This window comes from Neofelis nebulosa, chromosome 4 (assembly GCF_028018385.1).
Source record: "Neofelis nebulosa isolate mNeoNeb1 chromosome 4, mNeoNeb1.pri, whole genome shotgun sequence".
In the NCBI taxonomy this organism is placed as follows: Eukaryota; Metazoa; Chordata; class Mammalia; order Carnivora; family Felidae; genus Neofelis; species Neofelis nebulosa.
The window spans coordinates 138,375,203-138,400,047 of NC_080785.1; the positions used below are offsets into that span (position 1 = coordinate 138,375,203).

Genomic DNA, 24,845 nt, shown 5'->3' on the forward strand with positions numbered 1-24,845 from the left:
TCGTTCTACTCCGTGAGATTCATTCTGGATCTGGTTCTGTAATTCCGTGTTTTGTTTTCTTCTTGTCTTTTTTCTTCTCCTGGGGCTTGCATTCATTGGATTATGTCCATCAGACATTAAACATTGTGCTCTTCCTTGCACCACTGGATACATGACTTGCTCTGATGAATATTCTGGAGACTGAATTTGATAAAAATTCCTCTACATCTTGTTTTTAAAGTATGGCCTTCTAGTATAAACTGTTAGTCACCAAAGAGCTTCCTAAATTTGCTTAAGCCCACTGATTTTTTTTTTTCTTTAAGTCATTAACTGGTATAAAAATATTTGGAGGGAAAAATCCCTGACCACTTCCTGACACCCTTGACTTCTTTACAGTAGCCGGTTAATTAAAGAGTTACTTAAAATGGGCTCTGACTATTTTTAAAAGTAGCAGCCAGGGTTTGGAAGGAACCTCTTTGAGTTTCGAGATGCAAACCAGATCCAAGTGTACATTCTGTCTGTGTATATTTTCAGTCGGATGAAGAGCAGGAGGTGGGAGAATCTGACAAGCCTGACTTGGCTGAACTAAACTGATTTTGTTTCTTGAGTACACTTTGGTGTCAAAATTCAGGCAAAGGACGTTAATAGAGTAAGGACAAAAACCAACCGATCATCTTAATAGATGGAAAAAAGCAGTTGACAAAACCCAACCCCCTTTTGTGATTAAAAAAAAAAAGCACCCAAAAAACTGGTGTAGAACGAGTCTTCTTCAACTTGAGAAGCGGCATCTGCAAAAAACCCACAGCTCACTACTACTTGATGGTGAAAGATGGGATGCTTTTCCTTTAGATCAAGACAAAGATGTCTGCCCTTGCCACTTCTGTGGACCATTGTACTGGAGGTTCTAGCCACAGCAGTAAGGCAAGACAAAGATATAAAAGGTATCAGATTAGAAAAGAAAGAATAAAACTATCTCTCTTTGCAGATGACATGATCTCATATGTAGGAAATCTAAGAAAATACACACACGTACACACACACCATGCTCTTAAAACTACAAAAAATGAGGGGTGCCTGGGTGGCTCAGTCGGTTAAGTGCCCGACTTGGGCTCAGGTCATGATCTTGCGGTCTGTGAGTTTGAGCCCCGCATCGGGCTCTGTGCTGACAGCTCAGAGCCCGGAGCCTGTTTCAGATTCTGTGTCTCCCTCTCTCTCTGACCCTCCCCCATTCAAGCTCTGTCTCTCTCTGTCTCAAAAGTAAGTAAACGTTAAAAAAAATGTTAAAAAAAAATGAGTTCAACAAGATTGTATGGTGCAAGATGAATTGACAAGTACCATTGGTGTTTCTATCTACTAACAATCTGAAAATGAAAGTAAGCAAACAGTTCCATTTACAATAGCACCAAACAGAATAAAATACTTAAGGATAAGCTTTACAAAAAATGTGCAGGACTTGTAACTAAAAAGCAAAAAATAGCATTGAAAAAAATTAAAATAGGCAGGAATAAATAGAAAGACATATTTTGTTCATGGGTTAGATCTCATATTGTCAAGATAGCAGTATTCTCCAAGTTGATCTCTAGACTCATTGCAATCTCTATTGAAATCCCAGCTGGATTTTTTTTTGCACAAAATGGCGGGATAATCCTAAAATTCATATTTCATGATGCAAATGTCAGGGACCCAGGAGAGCCAACACAGTTTTTTGAAAGAAGGACAAAGTTGGCGGATTATAGTCACAATTTCAAAACCTGCAAAACTACAGCAATCGAGACAGAGTAATGCTGACATAAAGTACATAGGTCAGTGGAATAGAATTGAAAGTCCAGAAATAAACCCTTATATTTATGATCACTTGCTTTTTGACCAGACAGTCCAATGGAGAAAGAATGGACTTTTTATCAAATGGTGCTGGGATAGTTGAATATCCACACAACTATGAAGTTGGACTCCTACCTCACGCCATGCATGAAAATTAACTCATAATGGCTCATAGACCCAAATACAAGAGCCAAAGCCATAAAACTCCTTGATGAAAATATAGGAGTAAATCCTTACAACTTTGAGTCACACAGTGGTTTCTTAGGCATGATACCAAAAGCACAAGCAACAGCAGAAAAAGAAATAAAATGGGAGTTCCTCGTAATAAGAAATGTGTGCATCAGTGGGCATCATCACGAAAATGAAGACCACCCACAGAGTGCGAGAATATTTCTCCGAATCCTATTTCTGATAAAGGACTTGTATTCAGAAATATATCTAAAAAATGCTTATAATTCAGCAATAAACAGAAAATAACCGTTTTTAAAATGGGCTAAAAGTTTGAACATTCTCCAAAGTAGATTTATAATAAGCGCGTAAAAAGATGCTCAATATCATTAGCTATTAAGAAAATACAAACCAAAACCACAATAAGATGCCACTCCACACCCACTGGGATGGCACCAACAGAAAGATAATAGCGTGTGTGGCAAGGATGTGGAGAAAATAAAGCGCTCATTCGTTCTTGGTGGGAATGGACGATGGCACTGATATTTTTAAAGAACAGTTTGACAGTTCCTCAAAATGTTACACGTAAAGTTACCATATCACCTAGTAATTCTGCTGGATATATACCCAAGAGAATTGAAAGCATATGTTCACACAATAATACTTGTATATAAACATTTAGAGCAGTGTTATTCACGAAAGTAAAAAAGTGGAAACAGCCAGAATGTCCAACTGATGAATGAATAAACAGAGTGTAACATATCCACACTATGGAATATTATAATACAATAAAAGGGAAGGAAAGACTGGTACATGCTACAACATGGATTCACCTTGAACATCTCATGCTGTGTGAAAGAAGCCAGTTTCAAAAGACTACGCATTGCATGATTCCACTTGTGTGGGATCTCCAGGATAGGCACAGCCCTGGAGATAGAAAATAGATTAGCGGTTGTCAGGGACAGGAGGGAAGGGAATGTGGAAAGTCACTACTCATGTGCCCTGGGTTTCTTTGGGGATAATGAAAATGATCTAACATTAAATCGTGGTGATGGTTTCACAAAGCTATGAATATACTAAAAGCCAGTGATTTGTACACTTTAAAATGGTGAACTTCATGGTAGGGGAATTAGATCTGAAGAAAGCTAGTGTCAAAAAAATTAGGCACACGTGGGGATTAGGATTCTGGGCTCTCTCATTGCCCGGATATGATGTTACCGAAACTAATCGTAAAGATCTGAGTACCACATAGAACGGCTTATTTTCTTAAAATTTTATTCCTCCCATTTTTTTCCCCTCTTTTTTATCATTGGAAGCTAGAAATGCTTTTGTGTTGCTGATATCAACCTTTTTACTGCTTCATCATTTTTGTAAGCATGGAAAAGAACAGAGGGTAACCTTAAAAGAGAAATCTTCAACTTTGGGGCCAGATTTTTATCTTCGGCTGCTACCTTTTGACATAACTCACATGCATGATCCTCTTGTACTGCATATTTAAAAAACCATAGAGATTTGGGTTTCTGATGAGAATTTCAAACCCATGGGGATATTTAGTACAGGTGACAATGTCTTTCCCATGAGATCTTGGGGCCAGATTTATTTCGTGGGAAAAACGTATCTTCACTATTTTTCATCAAAAAAAATCTCACCTGCAGTTCTTTCTATAACCGCTTCCATTTTCCAAGCTTCTAGGAAGCTTTTATAAAAATGGTGTGTTGTCAATATTTGTTACATCCACAGGTAATATTTCTGGTCAGCATATATTACGTCTACTTAATTACTACTACAGCCAAGCAAATTTGCCGCCATCCATGTCCAGTGCTCTGTCTAGTAAAAGATACTTTGGCATGGCTTTTGGGATATTGATTTAGAAGAAAGGTTGAAGTCCAAGTTTGAACATTGTCATCCTGCTTACCTGGCGGCCTCTGACCTTCCATGACGTTTCCGCATGTGTACCGCCACACCTTTTCCAAAGACAGGCGTGCTGTGGAACGCTGCTTTAGAGGCTCTTGCCAAGAGCCAGTTGCCAAGGAATGTGTTTATGGTTTGGGATCCAAGGGCTGGTGACTAGCAGCCAGTTGAAAATGGTTTCTTTTGCCTTCCTTCTCACCTACCGCCTTTGCTGCTTACAGGAAGATCTGCTTGCACTGCAAGTGCCCTCAGGAGGAGCACATGGTGACAGTGATGCCCCTAGAGATGGAGAAGACTGTCAGCAAACTCATGTTTGACTTCCAGAGGAACTCGACCTCAGACGACGACTCAGGCTGCGCTTTGGAGGAGTATGCCTGGATCCCACCAGGGCTGAAGCCTGAACAGGTACCATTCTTGATTGGGCAGGGGCGGGGGTGGGGGGGGGCAGTTGTGGTTTGGGCCGCCCGTCCTTCCTCATTCCAGTTCAGAGGGAAGAGTTAACTTTGCTGATTCAGAGAAGTGGTTGGGGCTCCATGGGTTGAACGGCTTCGTGGGCCCCGGTGGGAACTGAGTCCTGCGTGGGCCACTGTTAATTCATTCTGGATTGCCATTGTTAACTGTCAACAGAAGACTGACTAGAAACTTCTCAGGAACAGTGGCTTTAAAACGTTAGAGAAGGAAACTTGATTTTTGAAGGGTGGAAGGGATTTCTACATCGGCCATGAATCTCTAAGATTCTTTGTTAAAGGAGAGGGAGGAAATAGGGATTTGCCTTATTCTTCCCAGTGATATATGCTGTGTTTAAATACTAAGTTTGGCCTTGCTTTGCAAAGAAAGACATTGGCATTTCCTGAAATATTTGGCACTTCCTACAGGCTGTAAATATTATTGGCTTGATTAGATGAACTCTGTTTCTCTCTGTTTCACTGTGTTTTTCTCAGTGATGTACAGCCTCTGCTTTGTATTTCTATAGTTGGCGTTTTCTTTTCCACAGACTCATGTTGGCTTAGAAGTCCCCTCTTTTTAGCTGGATACTTTGATGAGCTCTGAGCTGTGCACCCCTCTTTTTCCCTCTGACACAGAAAATTCATCCTCTAGTGATCTTCTCTATGTCTGACAGAATGTTTTCAAGCTTAAAATACCCCTAAAATGTGAAGTCAGGAAATCTCTGCGTGATAACGCTTCTGGAAAAAGTTCTTTATGATTAAGAAAGACCCAAGAATTCCCAGGTGACTCCCGAGTTAGACACGGATAACATCTTTTTGATGAGCCATTTCTCATTGTCTTCTAATATATGAGGTCACAAATTGGCACCCGAAGTCAAGCACACTGGCAGGATTGGCTCAGCTAGCAAAGTATTCTTTAAAATTTTGCATTAGTGACTAATCCTTAAAAATGAGGAGTTTTAATGTAAAAGTTCATAGTTGTATCTTAAAGAATTGAGGATCTGGCATCTCATCCCTGCAAGGATTGGTGCCGGCCAAGCCTGAGCTGGATGCTGGCCATTCTTCTTAGACAGTTGGATCTCTCCGGATCGCCCAGTCCATTTCAGCCTTTGATGTTACCTTCCCAAGCCCTACAGGCACTTCATTTTTGTGATCTCTGTCCTAATTCTTACTAGGAAGAAAATGTTTTAGAACAGCAACATTCACAGAAAATGATCTCCATGAGAACTTAAGGGAGTTCTGTGCTGAGATATTAGCAGGAAGAAATAAAACCATTGTCTCTCAGCTTACAGGCTAAGGTTCTATCTTTATTTTCTTCTGCTTCAGTGCAGATTGTGTTATTAAAGAGTAGGCTTCAGAAAAATGAGAGTGTTTGATTGAGTTTGTCTGAAAAGTCAAATGAGGTGGTGGGTGACTGAGAATCTTTGACATCATCGCTCTGCTGCCAGTGTTTGAGCAGTGAATTTTCACACCTAGATACATCTGTGAGCTTGTTTCATTTTCTTGCTAACCTCATTTCCAGCAACTTCTAAGAGACCCATCTCTCTTTTGTTCACATTGCTTTCTGCGACATTGGGCCCTGAAATTCTGAAGTTAAACTATTTTGGGTTCCCTGCTTAGGTAGACTCTTCTCTAAGACCGTGAAACATCAATCTATGATATTCAGATGTGGAGAAAATTGTCTGTAGGACCAAGAAAACAGGCAGTTGTGGAAACTGGAGTCTTAGTTCAATTCGCCAATTCTGAAGCGAGTGCTTACAGTATTTTTGGAGGCCGCTTGTCTCATCCAAAAGGAACGTTATAGGGAAACAAAGAACCACTTTCTTTGATTTGTTTTGCAAGAAAACAATTAATGCTCTTCAACAAATGGGTTGAATTATGTCCAGTGACAGGATATTCCCATCTCTTATATAACTCTCCTGTTCCTTGGATGGTCTCATCTATTCCCTGAACTTAGTCAAACCTATGTGACACAGAGAGTTAGAAAGGGCATTTGTTCTCCAGAGAGTGAGAGATTATCTCTTCAGACTCTTTGATGGACTGTATATTTGCCTAATAAAATACGAGTCTATATTTAAAGGTGTTTGAAGGGATCATGTTGGACAAAAGAAATGGAATCAAATTTTAAAAGTATGATATCATTCAGGCGTGTGGGGGCTCAGTTGGTTAAGCACAGGACTCTTGAGTTCGGCTCACATCATGATCTCATGGTTGTAGGATCAAGCCCCGTGTCAGGCTCTATGCTGACAGCATGGAGCCCACTTGGGATTCTCTCTCCTTCTCCATCTGCCTCCCCCCACCCAAAAAAAATAAAAATAAAAATGAAGATAAAATTATGAGATATTTTAATATCTATTATGGAACTTTTTATACATTTAAAAGTTTTTTTTTAAAAAGCTCTCATGTTCTAAGAACGTTCTAAGATTAAAACAATTTGGGACCCTGAATGCCTTTCACTGAAAATGCTGATGTTTAATATCATGTTAGTCGTCTCTGATTTGAGAAAACTCCTTTTTTTACCAAGAGAAATTACAGTGAACATTAAATGCTCTGTGCTGCAGGCAAAATGCTAAAGACTAGTTAGGGTTAAGAGTAATGTGCTTTCATTTCTGTGAGAACCTTTCATTTTACTCCCTGATCACGGGGTTGGTAGTATACCTTCAGGTGATACTCTTTATTATTCTATTGCTTCTGAGAAATGCCTTCAATTATATATAATGCACATGGCAGTCACCTCCCATTTAGAGAGGTGTTTTTGAATATGGGCATTTAATTTCATAAAAATCTCCTCGCCGAGGAGCGCCTCGGTGGCTCAGTCAGCTTGAGTGTCCAACTCTTGATTTCAGCTCAGGTCGTGATCCCAGGATTGTGGGGTCAAGCCCCACATCGGGCTCTGCGCCGAGTGTGGAGCCTGCTTGAGATTCTCTCTCTCCCTCCCCCTCTACCCCTCCCCCCCCGCCCGCTCTCTCACTCTGTCTCTCAAAAATAAATCACACATTTTTTTTAAATCTTAAGAAAAACCTCCTAGCTACAAAACCCAACCTTCTTGAAGTAGTGTGAGAAACGGTACATATGACCCATGATGCCAGAAAGGAAGGGCGTTCATGTTGTGACTTTTAAGGATTTTTAGTCACTGGGGCCGCTCACACCCCTCTCCCGCCGTTCGCTTCAAACAACTTGTGTCCTGTCATCCGGAGAGCCCTCCGCGACCTAACCTGCCCTGATTGACCATCTGTGCTCGTTTCCAGTTTGTCTTCACGCTCGCTAGCATGTGCCCCATCTCCTAGAGCTGTCGGGGTGATAAATTTATAGTGGGTGATACTTCAGGAGGAATTTGGAAAAATATTTAGGACGCCGTTGGAACTGCAGATGGTGAGCAGGGGTTCTCTACCGGAGCCCTATTGGAATTGGGGCTGGGTAATTTTTTGCTGTTGGGACTGCCCCTTTCAGTGTAGGATTGCTCGCAGCTTCCTTGGCCTCTCCCCACTATATCCCAGTAGCACAAGCCACCCACTCCCCGAGACCTTGGGATGACCAAAGCTGCCTCCAGGCAGTGCCCAGTGACCCTGGGGGTTCACTCAAGTGGGGTTGAGAAACACCGGATGAAAGTGACCTTAAAACCTGAAGGGTCAGTCGGCAAAATTTTGGCTCAGTCGAGGCATAAAAGGCTGACCCAGACCAGCAGTTCCTTGAGTGCTACCATGTTCTAGTTCCAGTGGCATAGCTGCTCCCTCCTAACAGGGTCAGGTATTTGGAAGAGTGGAAAAGGGGGGAACCCTTGCTGCTTGAGCAGAGGCCGTGCTTTCCAAACAAACAGACCCTGCTATCCTCAGTGAGTCAAAACAAGGATTGGAGTGGGGTGAGGACCAGGGAGCGGCACATGGGCCACCTTTTATTCTCCAAAACAGAAATCGAGTTCTCCTTTGATATAGGGAAAACTGGCTCGTTGAAAAAAAAAAAAAAAAAAGAAAGAAAGAAAGAAAAGAAGATATGAGATACCTAAGGAAGTGGGTCAAAATCACCCGTCATTCCAGCAGTAAGGAGTACTGTTTTGCAACCTTTATAATAGGCGTGCAGCAAGTATCTTTGTAAAAGGAGTACTTTCTCTTTTGTTTCGGACAAAAAAAATGTGATGATGCCGTCCATTTACCCTGACTTTCGTTTCACTTCATCTCCTGTGAACATTTTTCGGGATCCGTACATTTAGATCCAGGTTATCCTTTGGAAGAGTTGTTTGGTCCTCCCTGGGAGTTTCCAGCGTGGAAACCTAGTGGTACCACCCACCACTAGGGGGAGCATTTGGAAATGGATGTTTAGAAGGGGGTACTTAACGGTCAAAATAATTCCACTAGCATTAAAATGGGTAGCAGCTTGGGACGCTGAGCATCCGGAAAATCGCCAGATGTTTCTACAAAGACAAAGCAAGTCGGAGTGCCAAGAGTGCCACTGTTGAGCGCCCTAAGCTGACGGTTTCTTTTTGAAGGGTGCCTTGTTGGCAGCTCTCCGCTGCATTAGATAAGGTGGGGGCAGCCGTCGACCCTGTGCATTTGCCTTTTCCTCTCCTGAAGAACAATTCTGAGAGGTGGAGTGGTCACACGTAAGCCTTTTTAAGGCTTTTGACTTGTTGTGGGAAACTGTCCTCCAGAAAGGTTATAACTGGTAAGTCCTCTGGGTACACAGTCTTCGCCGGGCACGTGTGGATGTGTTTTTTCTGTTCGTTCTGCTCAGTGCTCCATGCAAGCCTGATTCCTCTTTATCGATGTTTTGGATATTCCAGCATCTGTAGACGGTAGACAATTCTCAAATATGAACGTCCCCAATCCTTGGCGTCCAAACGTTAGTAATATTCCCTTGGCCTTAAACTGTGTCTTTGCGCCTAAAGAGCAGTGGTTGGGTCATTCGTCCAGAAGTCTCAACTCGCGCATCACGTGACCACAGGAAGGAGGCAGATACCAGGAGTCAGTGTCCAGCGTTCGGCTTTCATAATTCTGCCCCATGTGGCAAGTCAGATCATCCAGTGCTGCCTTGCCTACAGGAGGGGGTGAACTAGTTGGTTTCGAGCCCCGTGAAAGTGTGCAGTATCTCTCTTGGAGGTACATAAAAGTCTTTGTTTGGCTTTTCATTTAGTGACTGTTGCTCATCCATCAGGTATCAGATTAAATGCGTTTCCTGAAGGCGCGTCTCTGACCACCGCCTACACCCACTGTGAGATTGGGTCCCCAGTTACATGCTGCGTAGCAGTCCCTGCAACTTCCCTTATTAGCACGTTTTCAAATGTAATTAAATACCTGTGTGATTATCTGCTTGGTGTTGGCCTCCTTCACTCTGCTCTAAGACCCGAGAGGGCAGGGGTCTTGTCTGATTCGTTCTTCACGAATCCCCCAGCGCCTAGCACAGTGCCTGACCCGTGGCAGCCAGCCAGCAGATACTTGTTAAGAGACAGGCAGATGACCCAGATGCTCAGCAGAAGCAGAAACGTTCAGGATTGCATCACACGGAAAAGACAGGAGTCATCAAAATGTTTTGTTTTGTTTTCTAACATGAAGGATTATTCTGTATCAGGTTTTCCTGCTCCTTGTGTTTCTCTTGAAGGTATGTGTTCTAAGCAGATTCCCCTAACCATTTCGGTGGCTTCAGGGTTTTCTCAGCTTACAGGGGACGGGAGACTGGTGTGCTTTAGCCCACACGTGCATGAAAGCTGCTGACTCTAAGACCCGGGCCTGGAGCGTGGTAGCAGGAGCCTAGGGTCTGGCAGGGAATCATTTGCATCTCAGTCCAAATATGGGGAGCCCTTTGGGAGCCACAGGGCGAGGAGGAAGAAGCAGCATGGTCCAGCGGGAAGAACGTCACCTCTGCAGTCGGGCACATCTGGCCCCTCCTCCGTACCTTTCTAACAGAGAAAGGTACTCACTTTCCAAGAGTGTTGGTTTTCTCATGATGATGATGATGATGACAGTGGAGAAAATCCTCAGCGCTCGTTACGTGCCCACCACCGTTTTTAACTTTGCTTGCATTACCCTATTTAATTCTCGAATCAGCCTTACCGGGTCCTTGTCACTCCTGTCTCTGTGTCAGAGGTGAACAAAGCAGGGCTCAGATTTAACAACGTGCCCCCGGCCACACAACCGAGCAGCAGAGACCGATTCAGTCTCCAACAACCCACCCTGGGAGTTGGTATTCCTAGACGGATAGGCCCCAGGGCCCCGAATGAGGGAGCGTGTGCACACAGAAGGTGCTCGCTGAAATGGTTGTCACCTTACTGCCCTTCCTGTGAAGCTATCGTGTCACCGATAACTGTTGCCCCGAACTGAGCAGGCAGCAAGAGGGGGAAAGGAACAATTGCTTGTCCGGGACAGAGGAAGGTTGGGTGAGGGTGGAGGACGGTTAACAGGAGTCCCACGTTCCTCCTCAGCCTTCTCCAAAGCTTTCAGTCAAATCATTTCGAATTCTGCCGAGACGGAGGCCTTTCTGTTCCCAACGTCGCCTGCTGTGTGAGTGTCGTAAAGGTGCAACATCTTTCCTTCTTTCAACATTTTTTCATTGAGACAGAGGGAGACACAGAATCCAAAGTGGGCTCCAGGCTCCGAGCTATCAGCCCAGAGCCCGACGCGGGGCTCAAACTCATGAGCTGTGAGATCATGACCTGAGCCGAAGTCGGACGCTTAACCGACTGAGCCACCCAGGTGCCCCTTTTTTCATTTTTTTTTTTTTAATCTTTATTTCTTTTTGAGAGAGAGAGAGAGAGAGACACAGAGTGAGAGCAGGGGAGGAACAGAGAGAGAGGGAGACATGGAATCCGAAGCAGGCTCCAGGCTCCGAGCTGTCAGCACAGAGCCCGACGCCGGGCTCAAACACACAAACCTGTGAGATCAGGACCTGAGCCGAAGTCGGACGCTCAACCGACTGAGCCACCCAGGCACCCCAAGGTGCAACATCTTTCTAATGAAGTTATGGCTCCACTGAGTCAGAGCTACTTGGACAGGGGCTCAGACGGGGCCACCTGACTGAGTTCTCCCGTGCCCCAAGCAGGTTTCAGAGCTGTCTGCTGAAGAGATGAGCTCCCCCACCCACCTTCCTTGGTGCCTGAAATCTGCAACATCACCGTCATTAGGCCTAGGGGGAGTGAGTCCATAGGCCGCTCATAGGCCGTTTGTGCTGCCCCTCAGGGGATCAGCAAGTCAGCGGGGGCATCACTTCTGGCTCTGGCCTCTCTTTATTTGCCGCTTAGAGCTTCTTTCGCACCCGTCTCTGATGGGTGGGCTTCTTGGCAGTGCTCCCCTGGACTTTGTTCCCCCTGAGGGGGTAAGGAGAGAATCAGAGACTATGCTGGAGAGTTTTTCATGCATCCATTCACTTATTCAGCAGATACTCGTGTGTACCTACTATGCTTCAGGCACTGTCCCAGGCACTGAGGATAAAACTATAAACATGATAATTAAGGTTTCTGCTAGATTGTAGTTGTAAGGGGGTGGGTGTTGGAGACCTAAATTAGAAAGCAAATAGATGTTGCAGATACGTGCAAAAAGAACAATCATTTTAATAACAGTGCTGTAAGCGTTTAGTGGACTCATGTTTACATGTGTCGGCTGTTGTGCTAGGTGCTTTACACGTTGTGTCTCATGTAATCCATACCATGAAGACAATACAGCAGCTTCTGTGATAATGGACGTGGACTGGCACGTTGGGCGGACCGGCTAATCTAGATTGATTGGTCAGGGGCAGCCTCTCGGACCAGCGGTATTTGAACTGCTGCGGAATGACCTGAAGAAGCCAGCCATGCAAAGATCTGGCTTGTTGAAGATGTTAAAGTGTCCATTTTGTGAAGCTCAGAAGGGAAATGAAGTCAGTACCAACTTTGTATTTGCATCAGGAATTGGGCGGGGTGGGGGGGGGGTGCGCCTGGGTGGCTCGGTCGATTGAGGATCTGACTCTTCATTTCGGCTCACGATGTCACGGTCACAGTTCCTAAGAGCGAGCCCTGAGTCAGGCTCAGTGCTGACAGCACTGAACCTGCTTGGGATTCTCTCTCTCTTCCTCTCTCCCTCTCCTCACCCTGTCGCACTGCCCCCCACCCCATGCTTGTGTGCGTGTACACATGCACGTGCTCTCTCTCTCTCTCTCTCTCTCTCTCTCAATAAATAAACTGAAAAATATATATATTTTATAAAAAGGGGAGCACCTAGGTGCCCCAGTTGACTGATTTGGCGTCTGACTCTTGATTTCAGTTCAAGTCATGATCTCAACAGTGAGATTGAGCCCCACATCTGGCTCTGCACTGACAGTGTGGAGCCTGTTTGAGATTCTCTCTCTTTCCTTCTCTTTCTGCCCCTCTCCTGCTCTTATGTACCTGTGCTCTCTTGCACGCGCGCTCTCTCTCTCAAATAAATAAACTTTTAAGAAACTTTAAAAAATTTTGGGCAGGGTGTCGTGGATGGTTTGGGGAGAAATGAATGGAGCCCGTGCAGTGTCCAGCTCTTGCCAAGGCATCCAGGGATGTGAAGCCTGGAAAACCCCACGGCCTTGGTGGCCTCTGGGACATCGAAGGAGCCCTCACACCCATCACCTTGATGTTCCTGCCTGCAAGTGGGGGTAAGGCAACAGAGAGCCCCCGTACAGATACTCTCAATAGGTTGATGTCTACCCCTTTTATCACGTGCCCTCCCTTTCCACACGTGAGCCTGTTGGAGGGAATCATACATTGTCTCTTTCACCCCAGGTACTCGGTGCCTAAAATAATGCCTGATGCCGATTACTCGTTCTGTGAAACAGATGTTACCTGAATAGACCATCACATTGGTCTTGTACTGATCCTTGTATAAAGTCCCTCCCGTCTCCAGGGAATACCTCGCCACTCAGAGAGGGTCAGAAACTCCACTCGCTTGCCACAGGTAGTAAGGGGCAGAGCCAGGATTCCCACGAGCTGTCTCTGCAACTCCAGTGCTTGTTTGGGCTCTTCCTCCTCCACCCCTCTTTCTTCTCCGGTGACCCACCCAGGCTATCAGATCCAAGGAAGCCGACTTGGCATATGTTGGAAGTACACGCCACATGCATCACACAAGGCCCTTTCATTCTTAGGGGAGGGAAGTTTCTTCTAATCTCAGGTTGACTCTGGTGACTAAGGGATTTCTCTTTTCTCCACCCCCAGTTTCCCCATCCCTGCAGGAAGCAGGAAACTTCAAAGGCTAACTTTGCCCCATCAACAGTCTCTGTTTATCTCTGGCTCTTCTCACTCTTCGGTCCTGGCCAACAGCCCACGTGGCGAGAACCACATTTCCTCTACTCCCTCCAGTGGCCCCCGTGTTCCTGTGCAGTATTACATACCTGGACACTCACCAGTGATATTCATGCAGCGGGTATTTATGGAGTGCCAGCTATATGCCAGGCCTTTTCCGGGCACTGAGGGACAGCCACGAGCAGACCAGTATCCTTCCCCTCACGAAGCCGACATCGTAGCAGAGGATGCTGTTCACAGTAGCGTGAAAGCAGACGACTTGCAGAAAGTGATGTGTGCTAGAGAAGCAATAAAAAAGGGTGATATGGTTTAGATCCAGAGAGGACAAACGTTTTCTGCGAAGAGCCGCACAGTAATTATTTTAGGCTTTGGAGGACATGTGTAATCTCTATCACAAATACTCTGATGCTGTAGTAGAAAAGCGGCCAGAGACAACCTGTGGGTGAATGGGCATATGACAGTAAAACTTGGTGTAAAAGAAGTAGTCAGTGGGCCCGATTTCACTCAAAGGCTATCGTTTCCTGGTCCCTCATTTAGAGAAGCTGCTTTAGATGGGGTGGCCAAGGAAAGCATCGTTGAGGAGATGACATTTGAGCCGACTTGTTGCTCCAATTATTACTTGTAATGTTTTCTAGTTATTTGGATAGAGAGAAAGAGAGAGCAAGCCAGGGAGGGGCAGAGGAAAAAAGAATCCCAAGCAGGCTCCACGCTCAGCAAGGAGGAGCCCAACACAGAGCTCGATCTCACGAACCTTAAGATCGTGACCTCAGCTGAAATCAGGAGTCAGATGCTTGACCAACTGAACCACACAGGCACCCCTCAGGCTGAGCTGTTCCTTAGATGACCCACGTTTTGTCAGCCTCGTCCAGTGGTTTTTCAAAGTAAGGGTCCCGTACCGCTTGGGAACTTTCCTAAAAATGCAGGCTCCAAGGCTCTGTCCCAGACCTACTGAACCAGAACTCTGAAGGTCGGCCCACCATTCTTTTTGGACTCTAGGTGTTTCTGATATGTGCCAAAGCTTGAGAACGGCTGCTCGAGGGTCGGGGGAAAAACCAGTGTTCGAAACACATGGAGCCACATCTTGGCTCTGCCCGTTTTTAGCTCTGTGACCTTGAGTGGACTGAACTTCGCTTGTTTTGTCTTGTAAAATGAAGAGACTCTTGCCTAAGTCTGAAGTAGCTATGAAGACTACCTAAATTTCTCTTTAAAGAGCCTAGGGGATGCTGACCCCTAGCAGGTCCTCATCGAATGGTACCTACTGTCATCACCATGACCGTTATTTGGGTCTTTAAGACACTGCAGCAGAGTTGCCTGGGGGCAGTAATGGGACGAACCCCCAAAAGTACCCCCTTCCATCTCTGGCATCTTGCCCCTGACTGACGTCTCTTGGACACAGCCTGAAGACAAGGTTGTTAATGTTAAAGGGGAATTCACGATGCTTTTAAAATCCTTTTACCGGCCCTGCTCCTCAGCCCTTTGCTTGGCCTGTTGACCCAGAAAATGCTCCAGTCCCTGCTGTTGCAAAGCCATGAATTTTACAGCTGTGACTCACCCCTGGGCTGGGTCCCCAGTGTCAGCACCCAGCTTTGCAATTCACTCCAGGCTATTGACAGTTTAGTTTTTTTTTTTTTTTTACGTGCGAAGTTCTTTATACCGAGAGGGACAGAGGCCGGTAGATCTGGGGGAAGGGAGAGACGAATGACAAAGTTGCTCATCTCTCTGGGCCCGCTGGGTGGTTCTGGTTCATAAGACGGGAATGCACCGTCTAATAGCCCCTTTAAAAACCCCACAAACACCATCATTAGACTCACCAGCCGTTTGCACAACCTCATTATTGCATCAGCACATGCTGAGCTCAGGATGGCATTTCATGGCCGCCGTAAGGCACACCGCTCTCCAAGTGGATTGGATTACATTTCTTCCAAGTGGCCTCTCCTGCGTCCACCTTCGCCGTCACTCATCCCAGTGCTTTCGGTGCAGCGTGAGACGTGAGTGGGGAAGGGAGGCAGAAGGAGGCCCAAAAGCAATGTCCCGCACAGTTCTCAGGAAACCGGTCACATCAACGATGCCGTGTGCGTCTTGGCTCCATAAATGCAGTGACATCATCACATGGCAATGGGAAATATGCCCGTGCACGGTATTCAGTAAAACTGCCTGTTAATGAACTTGTTTTCAACGGAACTGTCAGAGATGGGCCTAGAAGCTGGGTTCAGGCTTCAGGGCCTTTGCCGGATCAAATCAGCAGCATTGCGGCCAAGTTCTACCAGCAGGGCCTTGTCAAGGCTTGTGTCCAGAGTGTGATGCCTAGGGAAACCAAGGCTCGTTTGCAAACACAGGAAAGGTTAGCTGCCGTTGGATTTTCCGGCTTTCAAGACGATGGCCTTTATACTGAATGCATTCTGGGATCCTCAAGATTGTGAGTGGGCCTCAGGACTTGGACTTGCTGCCTGTGTTCACTGCTGCCCGCCCTTTTTGCTGACTGTGTAGCCTACCCTGTGAGCTGGTGTGACAGTTGATTTAGTATCAAGATGATCTCTGCCTTGTGACTCGTGAGATATTTTGAGTAGTTTCATGGGATGGTTGGATGAATCTACCATCAAGCCCACTGATAACTAACTTTCTCCGCCTGTCCATCCGTTCAGCTATACACTCATACCCTCACCCATTTATTCATTTGACAGTTATTTTTTAAGTAATCATTACCTGGAAGCCCTCGGTCCAGGTGTGATCCCGGTGTGGCTGTTTTCCAGGAGCTTCCCGGCTCCTGTCTTGAGATTTTGCTCGGTATGATGTGGACTCATTCGCAGGCAGATGCGGACAGTCCTCTTCGTGGAAGATCCACAGAGACTTCGGGCTTTGTGTTGGTCTCCTGTGGCTTCCATTTTTTTCACTTCCATTTCGTTCTTCTTGGCTCGTGGTATTCCCGAGTTGGAGCACTAACATTCACTAACTCTGTATTCAAATCCCAGCTTGTGTTGCTCCCAAACATTGAACCAAGGTAATCCGCCTTCCCGAACTTTCCTTTCATTCGTCTGAAAACCAAGGATATCATTATGTAACTATAGCATGGTTGTAAGGATTGAATGAGACAATACTTTAAGCATGGAGCTTTAAAAATGGCTGCTTTTCGCTTTCTTTTGAATAGGCAAAAATTGGAAACAAACCACATGTCCATTAATGGACCAATGGATAAATTGTGTTGTATTCGTACAGTAGAATACTGTTCTGCAGTAAAAAGGAATGGACTTTTGATACATGCAACAACATGAATGAATCTAAAAATCTTTATTCTCAGTGAAAGAAATCAGACCAAAAAGTTACACACTCGAGGATTCCATTTATATGAAACTCTCGAAAATTCAATCACTAGCAGATCAATGGTTATTTAGGGATAGGAGAGGTGGGGAGAGTGGGAAGGAGGAAAGGCAAAAGGGAAGAGGAACCTTTCAAGGATAATAGGGGTTTTTTTCTCTCTTGCGATCATGCTGATGATGGCTTTGTTGCAATATATGTGTATATGTATATCAAATTTTATCAAGTTATGTTCTATGAATATGTGCAGCTTATTATATTTCAAATACCTCAGTCAAATGAACTAATGAATGAATGAACAAACAGACTTGCTCTTTAGCAGATAGGAAGGCAAGTGTGTTCTCATTCCAATGGTGAGGTCTTCCTAGAGTTCCACGGTTGCCTCAGAAATTAAGTGAGCCTTTTGGCCAAGTACTGTCAGAAAGAATTTGCTTAGTATTAATTATACACAATAAAAAGGAGATTTGGGACAGAAACTCGTCAACATCCAGATGGATGGCACTGAAAACTCAGTTCCACAAACTGGCTCATTTCATCATCTCTGTAAATTCTCTATGACAGTGCTTAACATGTAGTTGGTACTCAGTAAATACCAGTGGTTGTCATTACTGCTATGGCGCCTAGAAAGACTGATTGAAACTCAGTGATCAGCTCTTGTTAAGAGAAGCTAATTACTCAGGAAATTGCTAAACCTGCATTTCCTGAAATGCATGCATAAATTCACAAGCTCTCGCTTGAGAGAAGATCAGGGCTGCCACATAGAGTTGTACAGTTTGTGCACTGCACAAAGGTGCCCGGCCTAGGGGGTGATTGGAGGCTGATATTCACCTAGGTTCTGATGACTCCCAAAAGGAGGAGCACATCTTGTTTAGCATAAGACACCTTGCAGCTCACCTTGCTGTAAGGCAGGACTCTATCTCGAGAGATTGGGGGCTTTTTCTAATTTGTAGTTGGGAGGGTATCTGTAATTTCCCTAAAGGTACCGAAAAGTCTAGCACCAACCTAAAAAGGACTTGAGCATTAACTAGCTCAGCTCATTGATTACTTTATTTCTTATTTCCCTGCAATCCTGGGGTTCTGGGAAACCTCTTGTTTGACTCTTGCCAAAGAATGTTAGAAGAGGTGGTGTTTCCATCCTCACTGGCATTGAGTAAGTGGTAAGGGAAAGGAGGGAGGGTTTTTTCCCCCAGTTCTCATGGTCAAGATTGTGAATACCCAATGACCTTTTCTAGTTTCTCCTTCCTCTTTCACATTTAACAAATCATGGCAAGCATCAGAGCCTTGGACAGAGAGGTGGGAAGGGATAAGAGCTGAAATACCAACCAACTAATTTTGCGAACCACTTGGCAACTCTCTTCCTGTTTGAGGGAGAGGTTCGAATCAATATAGATAAATTTGACCTTGAATTTGTTCATGGTTATGAAGCACCCATCTTCTCCTGAACTCCATTGCTGTGTGGATCATCAAGAATTCATCTGGATGATGAATATTTCATAAGAAACAATTCTGGTGAAATAAGATCAGTGGGTGGTCTTTCCCAAGCATAGGGATTGAAAGCCATCTCTATGGTATCAGACACACTTGGGACCTGATGCACATCTGCCACTCCCTGGCTGTATGTGTCATTGGAGCAGGTGTTTTGTTTTTTTGTTTTTTGATTTTTGTTTTTTTGCCTTGGTGAAGTCATTTTTCTTCATTTATAAAATGAGATTGTAATGATTCCTGCCTTAGAGGGCACCTAACACCTGGCATCTCAAGACGCTTTAAATAGAATTACCGATTGGAAGTCCAATTGGTGTGAATACACTTTACCTGGAAAAAACCATCTGAGATAACAAAACTGGGATCTCCGTCTGATAGGGGCGTGAAATGGTAGTCTAGAGAATGGGGGAGAGGGTGGACAGGCACAAGAACTATAGAAATAAGACCACAGATATTATTGAACCTCAGGGTGCCTGGGTGGCTCAGTCGGTTAAGCATCTGACTTCAGCTCAGGTCATTATCTCATGGTTTGTGGGTTTGAGCTCAATGTCAGACGCTGCACTGATAGCTCAGAGCCTGAAGCCTGTTTCAGATTCTGTCTCCTTCGCTCTTTGCCTCTCCCCTGCTCACGCTCACTCTCTTTGTCAAAAATAAATAAACATTACAAAAAAAAAAAAAAAAAGAAATGATTGAACCTGAACCTTGTGTTTGATGTTTAAGAACGCGACATGAGAGAAAGCGTATAACTTTGCACATTGTCACATGGAGCCGGAATTTAAGGAGTAGAGTTTATTTCCTTTACCAGTCTTCCCCCTACAACATCAGGGAAAATACTTAAGGACTGTAGAGCAGGCAGATGGAAACAGGGGCATTCAAGTCCAGAAAGAACTATGAATCAGAAAATTTCAGTTTCAGACAGTGGTCTCTAAGTGACCTTGACCAAGTTCCTTAGCACCTTATAGCTTCTGTTTCTCATTTAGAAAATAAGGATGTTAAGTATTTTATTCCCAGTATAAAGTAAGAATAAGGAAGGTAATGTTTCTAAATTGTTAGGAAAAAATGTGATAGAGTTAGTGAGCAATAATCACCATTGATGTGATATTCTCTGTCGCCTTCCTAATTTTTTTGCCTTTTGGTCTTCTATTGCCTGAGAGAGGTATCTTAAAATCCCTCATTGTATTTATGGGTTTGTTTATTCTTGAATTTCTGTTTTTGCTTTATATGTTTTGTGGCTGTATTTTGGGTGCCTGCAAGTTTATTTTTCTAGATTTTTCCTTTCATTGTTTTTGTAACATCTCTTTTTAGTGTTTTTTGCATTTGATTTACTTTAACACGAAAATCATTTGTATGGTTTTTTTTTTTTTTTTTAATTTTTTTTTCAACGTTTTTTTTAATTTATTTTTGGGACAGAGAGAGACAGAGCACGAACGGGGGAGGGTCAGAGAGAGAGGGAGACACAGAATCGGAAACAGGCTCCAGGCTCCGAGCCATCAGCCCAGAGCCTGACGCGGGGCTCGAACTCACGGACCGCGAGATCGTGACCTGGCTGAAGTCGGACGCTTAACCGACTGCGCCACCCAGGCGCCCCAATCATTTGTATGGTTTTTAAAAAGCTTATGAATGCTGCATGAATAATATTGTCCTAGAATATAAATAGTGGACCAGTGGCTATTACAAAGTGACCGACAAATGTACCACTAATGATGTTGAAGTGACCAAGGATCAGTTAATCACACGTAAAATTTCTTTTTTCACTACTAATTATATTCACCTAAATTCTGGTTTGTACAGTATTAACATTGCACACTAGCCTCCTTTGGGTGAATAATAGCAAGCAAGAGTATGCTTTTTCATTCCTTTATTTCAACCTTTTCTCATGGGTGGGTTTTAAGTAAGCAGCACATGATGGATATTGTGTTTCACTTCTAAACTGATAATCTTTTCATCCGTGGATATAATATATTTACATTTGTTGTGATCACTTAGATAATCATTACTACCACTTTTTTGTTGTTTTGTGTTTGCCATCTTTTTTCCTCTCCCTTTTTCTATTTTCTTCTACTTTTGAGTAGAAGCTTCCTTCATGTTCCTTCACTCTGGGAAAACTATAGACTACGTTCCTATTTCTCTAGTGATGGCTAACTACTTCCTCACATCCAACCACACTGGCTGGACCCCTTGCCGCTGTTCAAGTACCATGAGCTTCTTTCAGCCTCACGGTATTTACACGTCATTCATTTTTAACAAGTATCGGTGTTTCCATCCTTCTGATTATGACAGGGAACTTAGGTGATGTACTTTTAGTAACATTTCTTAGCTTTTTTTTTCCTCCCATCTTGAATAGCCTGCATCTCAGTATGCTGTTTCAGCCTCCTCACTTGAGTTCGTATTTGCTCAAGCCTCGGTAAAACAGTTTGAAAACAAAATCATATGAATATTAATAATTTTGAGATCATTTCCTGTTTAGTTTATATCCTTATTTCCTTTTCTTAACATAGAGAAGAACAGACGTGGAAACTCCCCATTTTGATAGGTTTGCTTTCTAAAATATCTATGAGGGGTGCCTGGATGGCTCGGTCAGTTGAGCGTCCGACTTGCACTCAGGTCATGATCTCACGGTCTGAGTTCGAGCTCCTCGTCAGGCTCTGTGCTGACAGCTCAGAGCCTGGAGCCAGCTTTGGATTCTGTCTCTCTGTCTGCCTCTCCCCAGCTCACACACACTCTCTCTCTCTCTCTCTCTCTCTCAAAAATAAATCAACATTAAAAAATATTTTTTAAATATATGAGTAAAATTAAGGCTTTTCTTTCCCTCTTAATCCATTTGCTGCTGATTCCCAAAAAAGGGTTAGAGGAGTGTTCAGTAAACTAAAACAAGAGTAAAGAATGGTATAGGCAACAAGGGAAAATACCGTAGTCATCACAGAAGACCAAGGCTACATGAATACTACTACAACTGGACGCTGTTGTTGGCTAACACATAACAACATCCACTGTTGTTTGCATGAGACTGTGATAACATGCGGATGAGCACTGTTTTACGCCAGGTGGTCAGGAATGTCAGGATGTTGAAGAGTTCCCTCCAGAACTGACTCTCTGGGTCTGAGCCTCGTTGACATTGGGTTCTCTTTTCTTGCAGTTATTGGCTAACGCTTTTGAATGCTTCTCGTACCTCTTCTAGAATGATCAGGAAACTGCCTTGAGTAAGAGGTGCTATATAATGGAAAGTCTATGATCTGTGAAATGTTAAGTTATGCCCCGAGGCTCAAAAGTCAGGAGAAATAACTTGCCCCATTATCAGTGGCGATTTATCTTATGGGTCTTCTCTGTGAACAACGGAGTTCCCACATGCTCGTTTGTTATAGATGCTGATGGCTGGGGCCAGTGTCTCCTGTGGAATCTTTAATTGTCTTATTCAAAACAGAAGAACAGTTATAAAAATACTTAAGTGTAAGTATAGATATACTGTCTGACTCATTTTTTTCCCACTGATTTTCACCATAATTTCAGAGAAGTGTTACTGCTGAAAAACATTTGGTCCCAACATGTAATAAAAATTACCCTCAAGTAGTCAAGTTCATAGAGACGGAAAAGAGAATGATGACTGTGTGGTGGGAGCAGGAATTGGGGAGTTACTATTTAATAGGTATGGAATTTTAGTTCAGAAAGATGAAAAAGTTCTGGAGATAGATGGTGGTGATGGTTTACCAACATGGTATTTAATGCCATTTAAAAATGGTTAAAGCGGTAAGTTTTATATTATATGTATTTTACCACAAAATAAATACATAAAATGATAATAAACTAATAAAATTTAAGAATATACTCTCAGGAATTGGAGCAGTTGCTTCAAGGACCACGCGATCTTTGTTGAGGATAAGCCTGAACACATTAACTTCTGTTGCATAGACCTCAAAGAAATAAAACTTTGTCAAGCTGAATCAGTTCATGCAGTCCTTACCATGGAACATTTTCAAAGCATGCACATTACCAAGTAACTTGGTTGATTTCCACCTTCTTTAGATTCCATTGGATCCATGTCATTTTCGTGATTAAGCAGCCATTCTAGCCTGTTCAATGTTTAAGGCTTTAGCAGGAATCTGAAGCTTGAAGAGTGAACTGTGACCACCTTGGCCATTGATTCATCAGATACTCAGGGCAGAGTGTAATCCTGTGACTACTTGATGAAGGCGGTGGGGAGAAGTGGAAAGAGAATGAGCTTGGAAATGAGACCTAAACTTGAATCCTGGCGAAAGCTCCTTACTCCTGAACAGGTCAAATAGATTATAATCTCGTTGGATCCTCATTATTCACAGAGTATTTGCAAATTTGCCTACTCATCATCAGAATTTGTTATCCCCAAAATCAATACCCACAGCACTTTTGCGGTTACCCTGAGACACATGTAGAGGGACGAAAGATTGGAATCGCCCAGCATGTACGTTTGCCAGTTGAGGTTGAGCAAGGCAGTACTCTCCCTTTTGTTTTACCTCTCATAAAATGAAGAAGTATGCCTTTTGTCGTCTATTTAGTGCTAATTGTTTTGCGTTTGTGCTTTTTCGTGGTGATGTCGCTGTATCAGATGCCCCTCCAGCTTAGCGCTACAATGCCGTCTCATGTTTCTGAGGGCAAAACACCTGTGAGATGTCGCATGGAGAATATATGTGCCGTAGATAATAATAGATCCCTACTCAGCGTGAGTTGAAGTGCTGTCGACTGTGGATTCACTGTTAGTGAATCAACTATATATACGTAGTTAAAACCATTGAGACAAGGTCATAGATTGATCCACTGATAAAAATGTTGTGACCAGAAGCTGGCAGGAATCTAGTCCTGTATTTCCCCTAGAAACAGTGGTTTACTATTCACTACTTCAGAGTGTGTTGTTGCTTTATAGAGTTTAACTACCGTGAATACCAAGAATTGACCATGATTTCCTTTCCAAAAGCTAATACCTTGTTCACACATGATTCCATTCTTTCTCTGCTGTATCGTGTGGTAGGGTTGTTAACAAATGATTTACTCATGTTTCTTCCAGGCACATGCAAATTATGCCCACGCAAATTAAGCACAACCATGTGACTTGCCTTAACCAATGAAATGTACACAGAAGTCACATAGTTCACATCCAGATAAAAGCATTTAAAATTTTTTTTTAGCATTCATTTTTGAGATACAGAGACACAGCATGAGCAGGGGAGGGAGACACAGAATCTGAAGGAGGCTCCAGGCTCTGAGCTGTCAGCACAGAGCCCAACACAGGGCTCGAACTCAACGGACTGGGAGATCATGACCTGAGCTAAAGTCGGACGCTGAACCGACTGAGCTACCCAGGTGCCCCATTAAAAGCATTTAATTGCCGGTGTTCAGCTCCAGGCTTTTGTTTTCTCTGCTTCCGTCATTGTGGGGCACATATTAATACAGAGCCTCAGTTACCTGGGTCTCTGCCTACTCATGTCAGAGAATTAGCGTAAGTGAGGAATTAAACTGCGGTATGGATAAGGGTTTCATATACAGAGTGTATAAAGAACTCCTATAACTCAGAAACAAAAACAATTTAAAAAATAGGCAAAGAACTAGAATATAGAGACTTTTCCAAAAGAGATAAAGACATGGCCAATAAGCACTTGAAAAGATGCTCAACATCATTAGTCATTAGGGAAATGCCAATCAAAACCATAGGGAGATAGCATTTCCTACCTACTAGAATGGCTATAATTTTTTTTAGGCTTATTTATTTATTCTGAGAGTCGGGGGAAGAGAGAGAGAGAGGGAGAGAGAGAGAATCCCAACCAGGCTCTACGCTGTCAGTGCAGAACCCAACTTGGAGCTCAATCTCATGAACCCATGAGATCATGACCTGAGTCAAAATCAAGAGTTGCCCCTCCCCGGTTCATGCTCTGTCTCTCTCTGTCTCAAAAATAAATAAACGTTTAAAAAAAATTTTTAAATAAAAGAAAGTAAAATCTCTTTTTTAATTGTATTTTTTCTATTTTTTTTTTTAAGTTTACTTATGTATTTTGAGAAAGAGGGAGAGCAGGGGAAAGGGAGAGACAGAATCCCAAGCAGGCTCTGTGCTGTCAGTGTAGAGCCTAATGTAGGGCTCGATCTCACAAACTGAGAGGTCATGACCTAAGCTGAAATCAAGAGTCAGACACTTAACCAACCGAGCCACACACGTGCCCCAAATTGAGCCATTTTTAAAACTTAATTGTATAAACTTATTTTAAAAACAAAGCTAATAGATACTCAGAACATATCACTTCATAATTACTTTCCTGTGTTTCACCATTATCTGTGCTCTTGGGTTTATTTTCTCCGTTATACTGCTGTGCATCTCTTCCCAGCCCTACAGGTAGCTCAAAATCATCCACCCCAGCATTGTTTCCACCATGGAAATTGGCAGGGGTACACATTTATGGATTTGATTTATTGTTCTTTGACACTTAGTAGTGTTTTCGTCTGCCTCTGATGGCTCTGGCATTATTTTGACTTTG

At 43.6% G+C, this 24,845-nt stretch overlaps 1 protein-coding gene across 4 annotated transcripts in view; it reads left to right on the top strand.

Moving 5' to 3' along the window:
• PRICKLE2 (prickle planar cell polarity protein 2) overlaps positions 1 to 24,845 on the top strand; it is a 322,338-nt gene that overhangs the window by 229,143 nt on the left and 68,350 nt on the right. For all 4 annotated transcript variants that reach the window (XM_058726282.1, XM_058726284.1, XM_058726286.1 and 1 more), the window contains one exon: positions 4,101 to 4,284. In XM_058726282.1, the coding sequence (XP_058582265.1) occupies positions 4,101 to 4,284 (184 nt within the window). The remainder of the gene's footprint in view (positions 1 to 4,100; positions 4,285 to 24,845) is intronic.